This window comes from Motacilla alba, chromosome 21 (assembly GCF_015832195.1).
Source record: "Motacilla alba alba isolate MOTALB_02 chromosome 21, Motacilla_alba_V1.0_pri, whole genome shotgun sequence".
Lineage (NCBI taxonomy): Eukaryota > Metazoa > Chordata > Aves > Passeriformes > Motacillidae > Motacilla > Motacilla alba.
The window spans coordinates 1548302-1568321 of record NC_052036.1 but is presented as its reverse complement, the minus strand read 5'-3'; the positions used below and the strand labels follow the sequence as shown (position 1 = coordinate 1568321).

At 51.1% G+C, this 20020-nt stretch overlaps 1 protein-coding gene across 1 annotated transcript; it reads left to right on the top strand.

Moving 5' to 3' along the window:
- Positions 1 to 1118: 1118 nt before the first annotated feature.
- Positions 1119 to 6029, top strand: TNFRSF18 (TNF receptor superfamily member 18). Its single transcript, XM_038159910.1, has 6 exons — positions 1119 to 1379; positions 1981 to 2115; positions 2667 to 2754; positions 4057 to 4145; positions 5010 to 5150; positions 5689 to 6029. The coding sequence occupies exons 1-6, from the start codon at positions 1232 to 1234 to the stop codon at positions 5838 to 5840; spliced, it is 753 nt and encodes a 250-aa protein (XP_038015838.1). The 5' UTR covers positions 1119 to 1231; the 3' UTR covers positions 5841 to 6029.
- The last annotated feature ends 13991 nt before the right edge of the window (positions 6030 to 20020 follow it).

Sequence of the window (20020 nt, the reverse complement as noted above, 5' to 3'; positions counted from 1 at the left end):
AGTGGGGAAAAAAATGAGAAATAAAGAAATAAACTGGGGGAAACGGCAGCTGGGAGGGACAGGGGGACAGGGGGGGATGGGAGAGAGGGAAAGGGTGGGATGGGAGAGAGGGAAAGGGTGGGATTAAAAGGTTGGGATGGGAAAGAGGGAAAGGTTAGGATGGGTTTAGGGCAAGGGTGGGATGGGTTTAGGGCAAGGTTGGGATGGGAGAGAGGGCAAGGTTGGGATGGGAGAGAGGGCAAGGTTGGGATGGGAGAGAGGGCAAGGTTGGGATGGGTTTAGGGAGAGGGTGGGATGGGTTTAGAGCAAGGTTGGGATGGGTTTAGGGAAAGGATGGGATGGGTTTAGGGAGAGGGTGGGATGGGAGAGAGGGAAAGGTTAGGAAGGGTTTAGGGCAAGGGTGGGATGGGTTTAGGGAAAGGGTGGGATGGGTTTAAGGAAAGGTTGGGATGGGAAAGAGGGAAAGGGTGGGACGGGAGAGAGGGAAAGGGTGGGATGGGTTTAGGGAAAAGGTTGGGATGGGTTTAGGGAAAGGTTCTCCCCAGAGGGTGGCTGGGATGGATTTTAGGGAAACAGGATTATTGGGATGGGTTTAGGGCAAGGGTGGGATGGATTTTAGGGAAACAGGATTATTGGGATGGGTTTAGGGCAAGGTTGGGATGGATTTTAGGGAAACAGGATGATTGGGATGGGTTTAGGGCAAGGGTGGGATGGGTTTAGGGAAAGGTTCTCCCCAGAGGGTGGCTGGGATGGATTTTTGGGGAAACAGGATGGTTGGGATGGGTTTAGGGCAAGGGTGGGATGGATTTTAGGGAAACAGGATGATTGGGATGGGTTTAGGGCAAGGTTGGGATGGGTTTTAGGGAGGGATGGATCCATGGATGGAATTCCCAGGGAGCTTCTGGCCGCCCCATCCCTGGAAGTGCCCCAGTGCCAGCAGCAGATCTCTGCCATGAGCTGATTTTTCACCTCCCTCCCAACTGCCCCGTTCCCAGCCCCACACCCCGAATTTCACCCCCTTTAACCCTCCAGGACCCCAAACCCCTTTTATTTTTGGGGGGCCACCCCTCTCCCTGCCCCCTCCTCTGCTGCCTGAACCCAAACCTTCTCCCCGCCCCCCCAAAAGGAACAGGAAGAGCTCGGCCACAAAAACCCCGGCGCCTCCTCCGCAGCGGTGACAGGGACCCGGTGGCACTGCCGGGGTGGCACTGCCCGGGTGGCACTGCGGGACATGGCCGGGGGCCGGCTGTGGCTGCTGCTGGCGCTGCTGGCCGGGCAATGGGCACGGCCGGGCCGGGCCGGGCAGTGCCGGGACTGGGAGCTCCGGGAGCTGTGGGGAGGTGGCACCAAGTGCTGCCCCAAGTGCACCTGGAAGGCAGGTGAGGGGGGAATGAGGGGGGAATGGGGGGGGAATTGTGGGGGAACTGTGGGGAAATGGGGGTAAATGTGGGGAATTGGGTGTGAATTGGGGCAAATTGTGTGTTAATGTGGGGAATTGTGTGTAAATGTGGGTAAATGGGGGAATTCTGTGTAAATGGGGGTGAATTGTGTGTAAATGGGGGGAATTGTGTGTAAATGGGGGTAAATGGGGGAATTGTGTGTAAATCGTGTGTAAATGGGGGTGAATTGTGTGTAAATGGGGGGAATTGTGTGTAAATGGGGGTAAATGTGGGGAATTGTGTGTAAATCGTGTGTAAATGGGGGTAAATTGTGTGTAAATTTGGGGTAATTGTGTGTAAATTGTGTGCAAATGTGTCTCTCTTGCCCTGGGAATATGAGGGACAACTTTTGGGATCCCTTTTCCCAGGAAAAGTCTCTTCTCTGGGAATACGAGGGACAATTTTTGGGGTCCTGTTGCTCCAGACCCTTCTCTGTGTCTGGAAGCGCCGCCTCCCCCTTTCCCTTTTCCCATGGGAACCGGAACTCCTTAGGAACGGGAACCTGCTGGGACAAGCGGCGTTAACCCCTTCCCCGCCGCAGGAAACCCCGCGCCCTGCCAGGCGGCGCAGGACCCCGACTGCAAATGTCCCCCGGGGCACGGCTGCTCCGGAGAGCCCTGCCTGTTCTGCAGGAAACTGCCCGAGTGCCCGCCCGGCCGGGAGCCCAGCAGGATCGGTAACGGGGCTGGGAACGGGATTGGGAATGGGGATGGGAATGGGATGGGATGGGAATGGGGATGGGAATGGGGATGGGAATGGGGATGGGAATGGGGATGGGAATGGGGATGGGAATGGGGATGGGAATGGGGATGGGAATGGGGATGGGAATGGGGATGGGAATGGGGATGGGACAGGCCCTGCCTGTTCTGCAGGAAACTGCCCGAGTGCCCGCCCGGCCGGGAGCCCAGCAGGATCGGTAACAGGGCTGGGAATGGGATGGGAATGGGGATGGGATTAGGATCAGGAATGCAGCAGGGAATGGGCAGGGAATGGGACTGGGAATGGGACTGGGAATGGGATTAGGATCAGGAATGCAGCAGGGAATGGGCAGGGAATGGGGATGGGATCAGGAGTGGGGCAGGGAATGAGAATGGGACAGGGAACAGGAATAGGGCAGGGAACAGGGCAGGGAACGGGAATAGGGCAGGGAACGGGAGCAGCCCTGGCTGTGCTCCGCCGCCTGTCCCGGATTTGGGATCTCAGCCGTTCCCATCCCTTTCCCTGCAGGACCTGTGAATTTCCGCTTCGAGTGCAAACCCTGTGAGAACGGCTCCTACTCCAGCAGCAGGAACAGCCGGTGCCGCAACTGGACCGAGTACGGAGCGGTCAATAATCAATAATCAATAATCAATAATCAATGACGATTGCTAGGAATGGCTCTGCCTTCTTAGAAAACAGAAATAATAATAATATCAGTAATATTAATGATAGTAATAATAATATTAATTACAATATTTATAATATTAATAATATTAATAATTATATTAATGAGAATAAGTATAGGATGAGTGTGGGTTTATTGATATTCCCCTAATTTGGGGAAAAAAAATAGACTGGGGATTTATCTCCCCTTTGAAATTAGGGAATAAAAAAAAAGACTATAATAATAATAGTAATAGAAATAATAATATAATATCGATTAATATTGAAATACCAGTGAAGATATTCAATACTGCCACTAGAAAATCAAATTGCATCCAAATGGTGATCATGCGATTCATTGATGAACTTTTTAATTAAGCAAGACCTGGCATTTCTCTTCTTAGTCTCAAGGCGGAGCTTAAGCCAAACTCCCGGTTTAAAGTCCAGCTTTAGATGCTGGAAAAATGATTCCCGACAGAGAAATCCATGGGAAAAGAAATGGGCACAAACCCCAGTTCGGGGAAGAGCCCCAAGAGGGGCAGAGCCCGGGGAGGGGAGCAGGGAGGAGGCAGGAACTGGGAATATCGGGAGGGAGAGAGGAATTGGGAATATCGGGAGAGAGGGAGAGAGGCAGGAATTGGGAATATCGGGAGGGAGGGAGGCAGGAACTGGGGAATATCAGAGCGGAGGGAGGCAGGAATTGGGAATATCGGGAGGGAGGGAGGGAGGCAGGAATTGGGAATATCGGGAGGGAGGGAGGGAGGCAGGAATTGGGAATATCGGGAGGGAGGGAGGCAGGAACTGGGAATATCGGGAGGGAGGGAGGCAGGAATTGGGAATATCGGAGGGGAGAGAGGCAGGAACTGGGAATATTGGGAGGGAGGCAGGAATTGGGAATATTGGAGAGAAGGGAGGCAGGAATTGGGAATATCGGGAGAGAGGCAGGAATTGGGAATATCGGAGAGGAGAGAGGCAGGAATTGGGAATATCGGGAGGGAGGGAGGAATTGGGACTATCGGAGAGGAGAGAGGCAGGAATTGGGAATATCGGGAGGGGAGGGAGGGAGGCAGGAATTGGGAATATCGGAGCGAAGGGAGGCAGGAATTGGGAATATCGGGAGGGAGGCAGGAATTGGGAATATCGGGAGGGAGAGAGGCAGGAATTGGGAATATCAGGAGGGAGGCAGGAATTGGGAATATCGGGAGAGAGGCAGGAATTGGGGAATATCCGGGATGCCGAGTTCCGTCCTTTGCAGCTGTGAGAGCAGCGGCTTCTTCACGCTCAGGGAGGGGAACAGCACCCACAACTCCTTGTGCAGCCTGCCCGTCAGAGCGCTGGAGCCAGGTACCCCCAATCCTGGGCAGCTCCTGCTCCTGCTCCGCTTCCAGCCCGCAAACCCTCCTGGGAAGCTGCTGCCGCTCCGGGAAACACTGCTCCCGTCTCCTCCTTTCCTTCTCCTTTTTCTGCTTCTTCTTCCTCTTCCCTTTCCCATTTCCTTTTTCTCTTCCCTCTTTTTTCCTTCTCCTCTTTCCCTTCCATCGTCCCTTTCCTCTTCCTCATCCCATTTCCTCTTTCCTTTTCCTCTTCCCCTCTTCCTCATCCCATTTCCTCTTTCCTTTTCCTCTTCCCCTCTTCCTCATCCCATTTCCTCTTTCCTTTTCCCTCTTTTCCTTTTCCTCATCCCATTTCCTCTTTCCTCTTCCCTCTTTTCCTTTTCCTCTTCCCATTTCCTCTTTCCTTTTCCTCTTCCCTCTTTTCCTTTTCCTCTTCCTCATCCCATTTCCTCTTTCTTTTTCCTCTTCCCTCTTTTCCTTTTCCTTTTCCCTCTTTTCCTTTTCCTCGTCCTTCTCCTTCCTCCTTGTTTCATTTCCTTCCCTGCTCCCTTTCTTTCCCTTTTCCCCCATTTCCATCCCATCCCACAGTTCCCTCCCATCCTCTCCCACCTTCGCTCTTTCCCACAAAACCCCCAAAATCAATCCCCAAACTCCCCTGGAAGCTCCCCCTCGCCTGGAACAGCGGCGGCACGGCTTCATTTGTAATTAACACCCGCTAATTGCAGCGGGCTCCGCCCCGGGGCTCCCCCGCAGCCCGGGGGGTTCGTTTGTAATTAAGTTGTGTTAATTGCAGCCCGGGGGGGTTCGTTTGTAATTAAGTTGTGTTAATTGCAGCCCGGGGGGTTGGTTTGTAATTAAGTTGTGTTAATTGCAGCGGGCTCCGCCCCGGGGCTCCCCCGCAGCCCGCTCCTGGCCGCGCTGGCGGTCGCGGCCGCGGCCGCGCTGCTGCTGCTGACGCTGCTGCTGCACCTCTGCGTCTGGAGCCTGCGCAGGGAGCGCCGAGCGCGGCCCGGGGGTGAGGGAAACCGGGAATGGGTGGGGAAAAACCCGGGATTTAACGGGATAAACCCGGGAATGGGTGGGGGAAAACCCGGGATTTAACGGGATAAAACCTGGGGATGGGTGGGGATAAACCTGGGGATGGGTGGGGAAAAAGCCGGGATTGAACAGGGTAAAACCTGGGAATGGGTGGGGACAAACCTGGGGATGGGTGGAATAAAATCTGGGAATGGGTGGGGAAAAACCTGGAAGAGGATCATCCCAAAATCCCCAAATCCCATCATCCCATCCCGCATCCCCCCGATCCCAGCAGCCGGAGGAACAGGATCATCCCCAAATCCCCAAATCCCATCATCCCATCATCCCATCCCGCAACCCCCGATCCCGGCAGCCGGAGGAACAGGATCATCCCCAAATCCCCAAATCCCATCCCCCGATCCCGGCAGCCGGAGGAACAGGATCATCCCCAAATCCCCAGATCCCATCCCCCGATCCCGGCAGCCGGAGGGGCTCCCGGGGCGCTCCCGCTGAGCTTTCCCCGTTCCCGGCCGCAGATCCCGGCGCCGCCTTCCCGCGGCCGCCGCAGCGCCCGCCGCCCCCGCGGGAGGAATCCTACAGCATCCAGTTCCCCGAGGAGGAGCACGGCGACAAGAGCGACGAGAGGCTGTCCGCGCTGTCCCTCAAGGTGTACAGCGAGCTCCGCTAGCGAGCCGAGCCGAGCCCAGCGGGGGCCGGGCCGGGCCGGGCTGCGGCGGGAGCGGCGGCGCCGCTGCCCCGGGACACGAGCGGAGCCAGCGCGAGTTCGGGTTTGGTCTTCCCTAAAAAAAAAAAAAAAAAAAAAGAGTGGAATTTAGGGATGAATCCTGCTGGGATTGGTTCAGGAGGACAGGAGCGGGGAGTTCCCGGGATGTCCTGATTTCCAGGAGTGGGAATGGTGGCCACATCTTCTCCTGCTTTTCCCACATCATCTCCTGCTTTTCCCCCATTATCTCCTGCTTTTCCCCATCTATCTCCTGCTTTTCCCACATCATCTCCTGCTTTCCTAAATCTGCTTTTCCCACATCATCTCCTGCTTTTCCAAATCTGCTTTTCCCACATCATCTCCTGCTTTTCCCCCATTATCTCCTGCTTTTCCCCATCTATTTCCTGCTTTTCCTGCATCTTATCTCCTGCTTTTCCCCCATCATCTCCTGCTTTTCCAAATCTGCTTTTCCCCCATCTATTTCCTGCTTTTCCAAATCTGCCTTTCCCCCATCCTCTCCTGCTTTTTCCCATCTTCTCCTGCTCTTCCCCATCATCTCCTGCTTTCCTAAATCTCCTTTCCCCCATCCTCTCCTGCTTTTCCCGGGGTTTCCAGCACTGCCCCAGTCGGGTCATTCCCAACCCCATTCCAGCCTCTCCCGACCCCATTCCTGCTCCCACCCCACGATTCCCTTGGGAAGCTCCTCCTGTGCCACGCGGGATTTTCCTGTGTGGGTTTTCCAAGGAAAATTGGGGGGAAAGGGAGTGAAGCTCCTCCAGGGAATGGGCAGAGCTCTGGAAAAATGGAGGGAGTGGGAAGGGAATCCTGCAGACGCTCTCGGCTGGGATTTGGGGATTTCTGATCCCCGGGGCGCCCTTCCCACTTTGGGTATTCCAAGATTTTTGATGTCGTTCCCGCAGGTTTGGGAAGTTTCCTGGGCTGGGCCCCTGTGGAGACGCCAGGGCCAACATCTGGATCGATGATTGGGGATAATTGGGGATAATTTGGGATAATCCAGGACGAGTTTCTTGTGGGAATTCCTGGGATTTCAGAGGAATTGCTCTTGGATTTGAACCTCTGCTGGAGGATCCCTGGGTTTTGGGCCGGGAGCTCCGGGAATGTTCCCTGGAGAAGGATTGGGATGAGGGACGGAGGGACGGGACACTGGGAATGGAAAAGGGCGGGGTGGGATCAGAAATCCGGGAAAACTCCCTCCCAGGGACATTCCAGAGGCTCCCAGGGAGCTCCAGCAGGTTTCCCTGGATTTGGGGTCGGGATCACAGCTGGGAATTCCTGCAGGAGCAGAGACCCCAAAAGCTTCCCTGGGAAGGTTCCGATTCCCTGGGAAAACTTGGGAAATTCCAAAGAAAAATTCATTTGAACCAAGATTTTCTTTTGCTTTTGGGGTTTTTATTTGATTTGGGCTTCAACTCCAGCCTCGTTCCCAAAATATTCCTGAGGAATCCCCGCCTCCTTCTCCCCTTTGGAATTTTATCCCAAACCTGGATTCCCTCTGGAATGTTCCCCTGGGTTTGTTTTTGGGGTTTCCCTCTGGAATGCTCCCCTGGGATTTTGGGGTTTCCCTCTGGAATGTTCCCTGGTTTTTGGGGTTTCCCTCTGGAATGTTCCCTGGTTTTTGGGATTTCCCTCTGGAATGCTCCCCTGGGATTTTGGGGTTTTCCTCTGGAATGCTCCCCTGGGTTTGTTTTTGGGATTTCCCTCTGGAATGCTCCCTGGTTTTTGGGGTTTCTTTCCCCAGCAGGTGGAAGGAGGGGACGCCCCCAGTTCCAGGGATTTATGGGCTCGTTAAAATCCAATTCCCAGAATTCCACCCCCATTTCCTGCGGGCCTCCCGGAGCAGTTACTCATTAACAGCCAGCGCTAATTAATCACCCCCCCGCTTCCTCCTTCCCTGCTTTTCCTGGGAATTTCAGCCTCCAAGGACGAGCCCGGCGGTGCCAGGCTGGATCCTGGATCGGGGCCGCTCCTCTCCGCGCTGGAATTCATTTCCGAGGAATTACATTTTTAATTGTGAACGTTTCTAACGAGGAGCCATTTCTAATTTGAATTATGGACTCATTAATTCCATTTTCCCCCGATTATCCACGGATTTTAGCCAGGAATCTTAGGCCTGGTTTAGTGCAAGGCAGGGAAAAAAAAACACTTGAAGTTTTCTAGGGATGAGGGAAGAGAATCCCAGCCTGGTTTGGGTTGGAAGGGACTTGAAAATCCTAAAATCCTTCCATTCCAAACGTTTTTGGGTGGCTGGGCCAGGTTGAATTCGGAATTCGGAGTGAGGGAAGGGATTAACTCCAGGGAAAACCTCGTGGGGCTGGGATTGGATCCCAGATCAAATCCTTGGAATCCCACGGAAAGCTCCGGGCTCAGGAATGTGGGGAACGGCCTTGGCTGGCCCAGGAAGGAGCCAAAATCTGGGACTGGCAGGAATTTTGGGGTGGAAAGGGGAATCAGGAGGAATTTCTCCATGGAAAGGGGAATCAGGAGGAATTTCTCCATGGAAAGGGGAATCAGGAGGAATTTTGGGGTGGAAAGGGGAATCAGGAGGAATTTCGGGATGGAAAAGGGGAATCAGGAGGAATTTCGGGATGGAGAAGGGGCTGGAATCTGGGGATGGTTCTCAGGGAGGAATTCCCACCCCTGGAAGTGTCCCTGGAACTCCTGGAGCTGGCACGAGGTGGGGATTGGGCCATCCTTGGATTTCGAGTCTGGCCTAAACGATCCCGGAACTCTGGGATCCCCGGTGTGAGGCTGGATCGGGAATTCTGACACAATTCCCGTTCCCCGCGGATAAATCGAGGTGGAAACCCCAAATCCGGGGGATTCTCACCAGGGAGGTCCCGAAAGGTGAACAAAGGCAGGTCCTAAATACGGAGCTGGGATTAAGGAAACATCCCTGGCCCAGGGTGAGATCTGTGCCTTCCTCAGGCCCCAGGTTAGGCCTGGATTTAGCTGTGCCACCCCCGAGCCTGGATGTGGAGCTGAGATTAATTAAACACCACCAACGCAGGGTGACAGCTGCTTGGTTAGGCCCCAGGTTAGGCCTGGCTTTAGCTGTGCCACCCCCGAGCCTGCCTGAGGAGCCGGATCTTCCCTGCAGCTCCGGCAGGGCTGAAATTTGGGATTTTCCTTAAAGCTGGGCTCAGATTTGCTGGAATTGCTGAGGGATGTTGAGGGTTGTCACCCCAGAAAGGGATTTTATGGGAATTTTATTCCATGGGAGAGAAGAGGAATTCCCAAAGGGAATTTTCCAGAGGAATTCCCTCTGGGGATTCCGTTTTCCAGAGGAATTCCCTCTGGGGATTCCGTTTTCCAGAGGAATTTCCTTTGGGAATTGCAGCTTCCACCATGGATTTGATCCATTCTCCACGAGCTCCTGCTGGCTTGGGATGAATCCCTGGAGCTCAGAATGTTCCTCCAGCTGCTTGGAGCCGTTTCCTGGCTGGAATTCCAGGTTTTTAGGAATGCCTCAGAGTAATGAACCCTCCAGGAACAAGGCAGGGTGGAAAGGTCGGAAATTCAGGAGCAACCACGGAGATTTAAGTGAGAAATTGGGAAAGAAGAGCTTTTGGAATTGGGAAAAAAACCCCTTTGGGATTGGGGAAAAACACCCCTTTGGGATTGGGGAAAAAACCCCTTTGGGATTGGGGAAAAAACCCCTTTGGGATTTGGGAAAAACACCCCTTTGGGATTGGGGAAAAACACCCCTTTGGAACTGGGGAAAAAAACCCCTTTGGGATTGGGGAAAAAACCCCTTTGGAATTGGGGAAAAAAACCCCTTTGGAATTGGGGAAAAAAACCCCTTTGGAATTGGGGAAAAAAACCCCTTTGGGATTGGGGAAAAAAACCCCTTTGGAACTGGGACAAAAAACCCTTTGGGATTGGGGAAAAAAGACCTTTGGAACTGGGAAAAAAAACGCCTTTGGGATTGGGGAAAAACCCCTTTGGAATTGGGAAAAAACCCCTTTGGAATTGGGGAAAAAGGCTTTTGGGAATTGGGAAAAAAAACCTTTAGGACTGGGACAAAAACCATTTGGGATTGGGAAAAACAACCCTTTGGATTTGGGAAAAAAACTCCTTGGGATTGGGACAAAAGCCCTTTGGGATTGGGAGGAAAGCCCTTTGGGATGGGGAGAAGTGCTCCCAGTTTCCCGTCCCAACCCCGCTCCTGCCCTGAGCCGCCTGGCGCGGGCAGCCAGAGCAGAATTCCCAGGAAATCTCGGAGCTGTGCAAACCCAATCCCAGCAGGGGAAAGGCCCGGGTCGGGATGTTAGGCCTGACCTAAGAGCCGGCGGCGCCCCCGCAGCAGCTCCGTCCCTTCCCGGCGAGCATTCCGGTTGAGATCCTGCTTTTCCCTGGCCGAGCCCTCCCCGCTCTGCCCGGATCCGTCCTTACCCCGCGGAAAATTCCGGAAGCGTGGGCCTGGAGCGGTGGGATCGCCCTTTGAACATCGTTACCAGACAGTGTTAGAGTAGAGCAGCAAATCCAGCACTGTCTAGTAAGATGCCCACAGAGGACCAGCGCGGCCGGCGGCGGCCGGGAGCGGCGATTCCGCGTCCTTCCGAGGCCGGAATTCCAGGGAAAACCAAGGAATGGCTTCGTCTCCTCGGGAATCGGCCGCGGGCACGAGGAAAGGGGTGCTGGGGAAGGAGGGGTTGAAATGGGGGGGGGTTCAGAGCATGAAAAGTGATTTAGTTCAGGTTTAAAGCGGAAATACGGGGGGTAAGCCTGGCTCAAGGCAGGAGGAAAAGAGGAATGTGAGGAGGTTAAACCGGATTTAAGAGAGATGGGAAAGAGAAAGAGGAGGTTAGGCCTGGTTTAAGACAGATCAAAAAGAGAACTATGAGGTTAAGTCTAGTTTAGTACAGGTCTGAAATGGGAACAAGGGGTTGAGACAGATCTGAGTGAGAAACAGGAGGTTAAACTTCACCCAATGAAGATCTAGAAGAGAAGGGTGAGGTTAAACTCGCCTTAACGCGGCTCTAAAAGAGAAAAATGAAATTAAGCCTGGTTTAACGCAGATCCAAACCAAAAGCGTGAGGTCAAGCCTGGTTTAACGCAGATCTAAAAGAGAGCAGGAGGTTAAGCCTGACTTAGCACAAAAGATCAAGGCAAGCCCAACGCTGCGCTCCAACCAAAGCTCCCCGGGAAGCTCCTGGAGAACATTTCTGGGACGGAATTCCCGCCTCTCCCTCGCTCCTAAACCCCTTCCCTTCCCCAGCTGACATTCCTGCATTTTTGGGAATGTTTTGGCATTTTTGCAGCCCCCGACGCACGGATTCGTCCTGAGCCGGGGATTTCCTCCCCCCAGAACTGAGATTTTCCCAGCCTCCCTAAACCCGGCCTAGCCCAGAACCCAAAGCCTGGGTTTTGGCTCGGGAAGAGTTTGGGGCCCGAAGCTGGAACTCAAAGCCTGGATTTTGGTTTAGGGAGGGTTTGGGGTCAAAGCTGGAACCCAAAGCCTGGATTTTGGCTCGGGGAGGGTTTGGGGTCAAAGCTGGAACTCTTAAGCCTGGATTTTGGCTCGGGGAGGGTTTGGGGTCAAAGCTGGAACTCTTAAGCCTGGATTTTGGTTTAGGGAGGGTTTGGGCCTGAAGCTGGAGCTCTTAAGCCTGGGTTTTGGTTTAGGGAGGGTTTGGGCCTGAAGCTGGAACCCAAAGCCTGGATTTTGGTTTAGGGAGGGTTTGGGGTCAAAGCTGGAACTCAAAGCCTGGATTTAGGCTCGGGGAGGGTTTGGGGTCAAAGCTGGAACTCTTAAGCCTGGATTTTGGTTTAGGGAGGGTTTGGGCCTGAAGCTGGAACTCTGAAGCCTGGGTTTTGGTTTAGGGAGGGTTTGGGGTCAAAGCTGGAACCCTAAGCCTGGATTTTGGCTCGGGGAGGGTTTGGGCCCGAAGCTGGAACTTTAGGCCGGGTTGAAGCTGCACTGCAGGTTTCGTGCGGACGCCCTCGGAGCGCGGGAAACACCATCATCATCATTACCAGGCAGTATTAGAAAGGCAGAATCATCCAATGCTGCCCAGTAAGATGGTGAGGATATCTCAGGGTCACACAAAAAAAAAAATCCGAATTTTTGGAGCAAAAACCAAAAACATTTAGGAAAGAAATCACCTGGAAATGGTTTTCTGTCGGGGTTTTGGCTTTTATTTGGATTTTTCAGTGAGAAATCAGAGAAAATCACCCCAAAATTCTGTGGTCACAGCCAGCCCTGCCTAGAAGTGGAAATTAAGTTTAATTAGAAATTAAGAAATTAAAGTTTTGATTTCTAAAAATTAAAACCTGGCTTTGTTAGACGTGGTTTAATGGTAAAGCCCAGCTCTGTCATCTATTGGTTATGGATTAAATAATAAATAAATAAATAATAGGATAAAATAATAACGGAATGGAAATGATGTGCTAAAAAATAAAGTAAGGTTAAATTTAATAGCGATAGTAATGAATAATCGACAATGAAAATAACAGTGATAATAATAAATTAATAAAAATAAAATTATAATAATGGTAATAATTATAATTAAGATCAATAATAATAATAATAATAATAATGAAAACAATTCCCAAAATACCCCAGTGTTTAATTGCAATTAGAGCAAAATGATCCAATTCTTAATAACCCAGGAAATATTATCCAAAAATGTTGGGAAAATCCAAAATTCTGCCTCCCCCAGCAGGACTCGGAGTTTATTCCATGAATAAAAGCATTCCCAAAAATTCCTGGAGTTCCTGCAAGGCCTTGGATCAAAAATATCCCTTAAAATATCCTGGAAATCTGGGTTTTGGATGGGATCTGGGATCAAAAACATCCTTTAAAATATCCCAAAATTCTGAGTTTTGGATGGGATCTGGGATGAAAAATATCCTTTAAAAGATCCTGAGAATCCCAGTTGGGATGGGATCTGGAGCTCGGGGGTTTGGGATGAAAAATCAACTTCCCACTTTTCTTTATTTCCAGCAAAATCCACTTTCAAATCCTCCTCCCACATCCCTCGCTCCAAGCAAATCCCATTTTCCCCTTCCCAAATGGATTTGTTGGGTTGAGGTTTGGAAATTGGGGTTTTCAAGGGAATAATTTTTTTTAAAAGTGATTTTTTTGTGGGGGGGAAATGGATGTTTTAGTTGGGAGGTCAAACAGGAACGGGAAAAATCTGATCCCAGGGAAAAGGGGGAATTTTACACCAGGACAGCTCAGAAGAGAGCATCAAAACCCATCGAAAACCCATCAAAAACCCATCAAAACCCATCAAAACCCATCAAAAACCATCAAAACCAGTTCAAATCTACCAAAACCAGTTAAAACCAGTAAAAACCCAGTAAAATCCCAGTAAAAACCAGTTAAAACCACAGTAAGAACCCAGTTCAAAACCAGTTCAAAACCCAGCTCAAACCAGTTTGAAACCAGTTAAAAATAATCCAGAACCAAAACTGGTAAAAAAACAGTTAAAAACCAGTTTAAACCCATTTTAAACCCATTTTAAACCCAGTTTAAACCCACAAAAACCAGTTTAAACCCAGTTTAAACCCACCAAAACCTGTTTAAACCCAGTTTAAACCCACAAAAAACAGTTTAAACCCATTTTAAACCCAGATTAAACCCACCAAAACCAGTTTAAACCCAGCTCAAAACCAGTTTAAAACCGGTTCAAGCCCAGTTTCCCAGAACCACATCCCAGTGTTTCACTGAGGCCTTGTCCTGCATGGAGTAAAGCCCAGCTTAAATCCTGGATCTGAACTCGGGGCAAACCCCACCAAAACCTCCAAAAAAACTCAAAAAACACCAAAAAATTTTCTCTAAAATTCAGGAGAAAGCAGGAAATTTCTCCAAAATTCAGGAGAAAGCAGGAAAAGCCGATCCCGGTTGGATCTGGCGCCGGAATAAAGACAAAAATCTGAATATTTGGGTTTTTCCAGGCACCAAAAAGAGCCCCAAAAAAGCCCGAGGTGAGAAAGAACCAACGAAACCAACCCAAAATGGCTCCTGCGCTCCCGCCGGCAGCGGAGCCGGGATTTTCCTCCGCGGCCGCTCGGATCCAAGCAGAATTCCCCAATTTTCTTCTTCTGCTTGGAAAATTCCCAATCCGTCCCCTCGCTCTGATCCGAGGAATTGGGGTCAGGGGAGGAGGAAAGAGGAAGTTTTGAGGATGGGGCGTTGCGGACGGCGAGGAGAAGTCGTTAAAATGCTGGGTAATTAAAGAAGTCATTAAACGTGGCAATCGTTACTCAGAGCCAGCAGCAAACTGGGATTGGAATCCTCACTTTCATCAAAAACTGGGAAAACCTCCCTTAAATCCAGATATTCCAAAATATTCCAAACGTCGGGAGAACTCCCTTCCATTTCAGCAATTTTATTGGGATTTTAATTGAATTTTAATCCAATTTTCCCAATATTCCTTTTTTTTTTTTTTCAGAGCCAGCAGGAAACTTGAATCCTGACTTTTGCTCCCAAAACTGGGAGATCCTCCCTTAAATCCAAATATTCCAAAATTCCGGAATATGGGAAGAACCCCCTTTCAATTCCATGCTCGTTTCCTATCGATTTTATTGGGATTTTAATCGGATTTTCCAAATATTCCTTTTTTTTTTCAGACCCACACTAAACTCGGGTTTTGGAATCCTCACTTTTAGTCCAAATCTGGGAAATTGTCCCTTAAATCCAAATATTCCGAAATCCAAAAATATTGGAGAGCCCTTTTCAATTCTATGCTGGTTTTATGTCAATTTTATTGGGATTTTGATCAGATTTTCCCAGTATTCCTTTTTTTTTCAGAGCCAGCAGCAAACCCGGATTTGGAATCCTCCCTCTTGGTCAAAAACCGGGAGATCCTCCCTTAAATCCAAATATTCCGAAATCCAGGAACATTGGAAGAACCCTCTTCAATTGATGCTCATTTATTATAGATATCATTGGGATTTTAATCACATTTTCCAAATATTCCTTTTTTCCCCAGACCCAGCACTAAACCTGGGTTTCGAATCCTCCCTCTTGGTCGAAAACTGGGAGATCTTTCCCTAAATCCAAATATTCCGAAATCCAGGAACATTGGAAGAACCCTCTTCAATTCTATGTCCGTTTTATATCAATTTTATTGGGATTTTAATTGAATTTTATCCGATTTTCCCAATGTTCCTTTTTTTTTTTCAGAGCCAGCAGCAAACCCGGATTTGGAATCCTCACTTTTAGTCGAAAACTGAGAAATCGTCCCTTAAATCCAAATATTCCGAAATCCAGGAACATTGGAAGAACCCTCTTCAATTCCAAGCTCGTTCCTATTGATTTAATTGGGATTTTATTTGAATTTTATCCGATTTTCCCAATGTTCCTTTTCTTTTTCAGAGCCAGCAGCAAACCCGGATTTGGAATCCTCCCTCTTGGTCGAAAACTGGGAGATCCTCCCTTAAATCCAAATATTCCGAAATCCAGGAACATTGGAAGAACCCTCTTCAATTCCATGCCCGTTCCTATCGATCTTATCGGGATTTTTTTTTGGGATTTCAGTGGGATTTCCCAAACGTTCCCTTTCCTCCCCACCTTTCCCCGACACCTGGCTGCGAGCAGCTTTCCCCCCTCGTCTCCCTCCTTCTCGCAGCCCTGGATCTGCTCGGAGCTGCCCTGACTGGTTGGACTGGTTGTAAAATGAACGTTTGGATTCATGCGCTGCCCTCCCCTCCCCCAGCGCACACAAAACCTGATCTGTCCAACAAAACCCTCTCGAATCCACCTGGGGGGAGAAGGAGGAAGAGAAAAGAGGGCGGAATCCCGGAGAAAGTGAAGCGGGGAGAAGGAATATCCACGGAAAAGTAGGAAAAGCCCTCCAAGAAGTCGTTCTCGCGCTCCGTAAATCCCATTTTTTCCCTCCCCGCTCTACCTGGATATTTTGGATCTTACCAGGACCAGCACAAAATCCAGGGAAAAACTTCAGTGCTGGCGGCTTCTCCCAAAGCCGGGTGGGCCTCCAGGCGGGGAAGGAATTTTGGGAGGATGAGGAGCCAGGAGAGTTTTCCTCTTCCGCGTCCTGGAAAAGGCGACCTTGGATTTCGCGGGGAAATCGGCGCCGGAACGAACGGCGGCAAAACCGCAGCCAGACCTGGAAAAACAACACCTCTACACCTCGTTAGGCTGCCGAAACCGAGCTTAGAAAAACAAAACCCAGCTTAAAAGGGCAAAAAGCAGGCCGGGAAGGGCTGGGCCAAGCGCGGCGGCTCGGAGGAGCTGCGTGTTGGAGCTGGAATTGAGGAGGATGGTTGGGGAGCGAGGCCAAGGCTCGTCTTACATGGAGCCCTCCACCCCTCCCTGCGCAGGTGCACGCCGGGCCCAGCCAATCCCGCGGCCCCGTGGCCAACAGGTGTGTCCTGGCCTTGGGGAGCGGCCGCGGAGCCGCCTCGGCAGCGCCGGGGCTGGGCCCGGCCTAACAAAGGCTGGGTTATTCCCGGAGCTCTGGGGGGGTGGAAGGGACGTTGGAGATCCAGGGTCAGCCCGGGCTGTGGGCAGGGACCTTCCGTGATCCCGGGGTGCTCCAAGCTGGCCTTGGACACTTCCAGATTCTCAGGCCACGGATTCCCAGGCTGAGGCCTCACTGCCCTCGATTTCCTCCCAATTTCCCATTTAGTCCTGCCCTCATTCCACACAAAGCTGTTCCCCAGAAGGGACATTGGAGATCCAGGGTCACCCTGGGCTGTGGGCAGGGACCTTCCGTGATCCTGGGGTGCTCCAAGCTGGCCTTGGACACTTCCAGATTCTCAGGCCACGGATTCCCAGGCCGAGGCCTCGCTACCCTCACAAGGAACAATTTCCTCCCTATTTCTGTTCAGTCCTGCCCTCGTTCCACACAAAGCCGTTCCCCAGAAGGGACGTTGGAGATCCAGGGTCACCCCGGGCTGTGGGCAGGGACCTTCCATGATCCCAGGGTGCTCCAAGCTGGCCTTGGACACTTCCAGGAACAGGGCAGCCATGGTGCCTCAGGCTGAGGCCTCGCTGCCCTCGATTTCCTCCCAATTTCCCATTTAGTCCTGCCCTCATTCCACACAAAGCCGTTCTCCAGAAGGGACGTTGGAGATCCAGGGTCACCCCAGGCTAGAGAGGGACCTTCCTCCATCCCAGGGTGCTCCAAGCTGGCCTTGGACCCTTCCAGAGATGGGGCAGCCATGGTGCCTCAGGCTGAGGCCTCGCTGCCCTCACCAGGAACAATTTCCTCCCAATTTCCCACCTAAACCTGCCCGCATTCCACACCAAACCTTTCCTACCGTTTCATTCCTTGTCCCAGATCCCTCTCCTGGAGCCCCGTTAGGCCCTGGGAGGGCTCTGAGCTCTCCCCCTCCTCCTGCACCCCCTAAGCTTTGCCAGACCCACCCTCACAAGGAACAATTTCCTCCTGATTTCCCACCTAAACCTGACCTTATCCAGCCCAAACCCATTCCCTGTGTCCTGTCCTCCATCCCTTATCACAAATCTCTCTCCTGGAGCTCCTTCAGGCCCTGGAAGGGCTCTGAGCTCTCCCCATGTAAAATAAAAACATTAAAAATAGGAGCATTGAAAAGAAATCCATTTAAAACAAAATCGTTGAAAAGAAAGGAATTGTTAAAAATGAGAAGCGTGGCTTTCTAAATCCCCTTTAAAAACGGGGAATCTTCCCCTTTCAAAGACGGTGTCGGAGAATTCCCCTCGGTGCCGTGAAAACCAAACGAAAACACCAAATGTTGTCTCCTTGTTATGAAGGAAGCGGGCTCGGATTTCCCAGGGAAGCTGCACTCCTGACTCCAATTATCCCCGTAATTGGCCCCGAATCGCCACGAGACCCAAGTTCTCCTCCCGAGATCCCTTGGGAAGCTCGGGGTGGCTCGGAGGGGTTGGAGCAGCACCAGCTGAGCTCCTGAGCTGCTCCTTCCCCCAGCTCGATCCCGACGCAAACCCTGCAGGCTGTGGGGTCATGCTCTGCAAACCCCGCAGTCTGTGGGGTCGTGCTCTGCAAACCCTGCAGGCTGTGGGGTCGTGCTCTGCAAACCCCGCAGTCTGTGGGGTCGTGCTCTGCAAACCCTGCAGTCTGTGGGGTCGTGCTCTGCAAACCCTGCAGGCTGTGGGGCCGTGCTCTGCAAACCCTGCAGGCTGTGGGGTCGTGCTCTGCAAACCCTGCAGGCTGTGGGGCCGTGCTCGTGTGGCCGGGTCCTACCCGGGGCCCTTGGGTGGCATGGGAAGGACGTTGACACAGAGCGTTCCCAGAGAGCGTTCCCATTTGGTGATAATCCCAAATATTCCCTACCCCATCAATCCTGGAGAACATTCTCACAGAACATTGCCAAAGAACATTCCCATTTGGTGATAATCCCAAAGATTCTCCACCCCATCAATCCTGGAGAACATTCCCAGAGAACAATCCTACAGAACGTTCCCATTTGGTGATCATCCCAAATATTCTCCACCTCATCAACCCCACAGAAGATTCCCATTTGGCGATAATCCCAAATATTCTCCACCTCATCAACCCCACAGAACAACCCCACAGAACATTCCCATTTGGTGATAATCCCAAATATTCTCCACCCCATCAATCCTGGAGAACATTCCCACAGAACGTTTCCGTTGGAGGACAATCCCAAATATTCCCTCCTGGAGAACATTCCCAAAGAACATTCCCAGAAAACATTCCGGCTGGAAGATAATCCTAAATATTTTCTACCCCATCAATCCCAGAGAACATCCCCACAGGATGTTCCCATTGAAGGATAATCCTAAAAATTCCCTACCCCATCAACCTCAGGGAACATCGGGAAAAAAACCACGAAAGCTTTGGAAAAACATTAAAATTGTTAAAAAAACCTTAAAATCTTTCAAAGAAACCTCAAAACTTTGGAAAAAACTTTAAAATCGTTGGAAAAATCCTCAAAAGCTTGGGTAAAAACCCAAAAAGCTTTGAAAGAACCCTAAATATTCCATATTTTTTTCGGTTTCAGCCCTGGCTGTCAGTGCGGGCCCTCAGCTGTGTTTGCACAGCGCGCAGGTGAAAGGGGAGATGGATCCCAAAGCTCGGGAAGCATCGAGGAGTCCCGGGAGGGGATCAGGATCCCAGTAATCAGCCCCAGGGGATTTGTTCCCTGCTCCAACCGAGCAAACACGGGGAAATCAGAGCCCTTGAGCTGAGCTTAACGCCTGGTTCTGAAGGAAACCCAGACCATTCAGATCACGACTGCCCAGCGCCTTTTATTCAACCTCTAAATCACCTCGGGCTCAGCACAGGACTGGAGAATCCAGCTTCAAAAGTGTCCTGAAGACCCCAGACCCAGTTTGAAAACCATTCCCTGAGGCCTCGGACTCAGAATCCTGAGAACTCAACGAAAAAACCCTTCCTTGAATTCTTGGGCTCAGAATTTTGAGAACCCAGCTTTAAACCCTTGGGATCAAGCACACAGAACTTTGAAAATCCAGTTTAAAAACCTTCCTCGAGACCCTGGGCTCAGGATTTTGAGAATCCCGTTTAAAAACTCTCGGGATCAAGCACACAGAATTTTGAGAATCCAGTTTAAAAATCCTTCCTTGAGACCCTGGGCTCAGGATTTTGAGAATTCAAGTTAAACCCTCGGGCTCAGCACAGAATTTTTGGAATCCAGTTTAAAACCCTTCCTTGAGACCCTGGGCTCAGAATTTTGAGAACCCAGCTTTAAACCCTTGGGATCAAGCACACAGAATTTTGAGAATCCAGTTAAAAATCCTTCCTTGAGACCCTGGGCTCAGGATTTTGAGAATCCCGTTTAAAAACTCTCGGGATCGACCACACAGAACTTTGAGAATCCGGTTTAAACCCTGGGATTCGGCCGAGAATTTGGATAAACCGATTCAGAAGCTGTCCTCGGCACCTCGGGCTGAGCAGAGAATGGCTGCGAGCTCCCATCCCCTCCTTCCCAGCCATCCCAGCCGTTCCTGCCCTTTCCTCCTGCCACTCCTCCCGGCAGGACAAAGGGGACTGAAAAGAAAGAGGAAAAAAGAAAAAAAAAACAAAAGGAACAAAGGCTTTCATCCGCAGAGCAGGAAGATTTCGCTCCTAAAGCTTGGGGCTGCCAGGAGCCAGGCTGAGCTTAGGGATTGGTTTTCCAGATTGGTTTTCAGCCCACCCCGGGGGTTTTGGGCCACCCTTTCCCTGCTT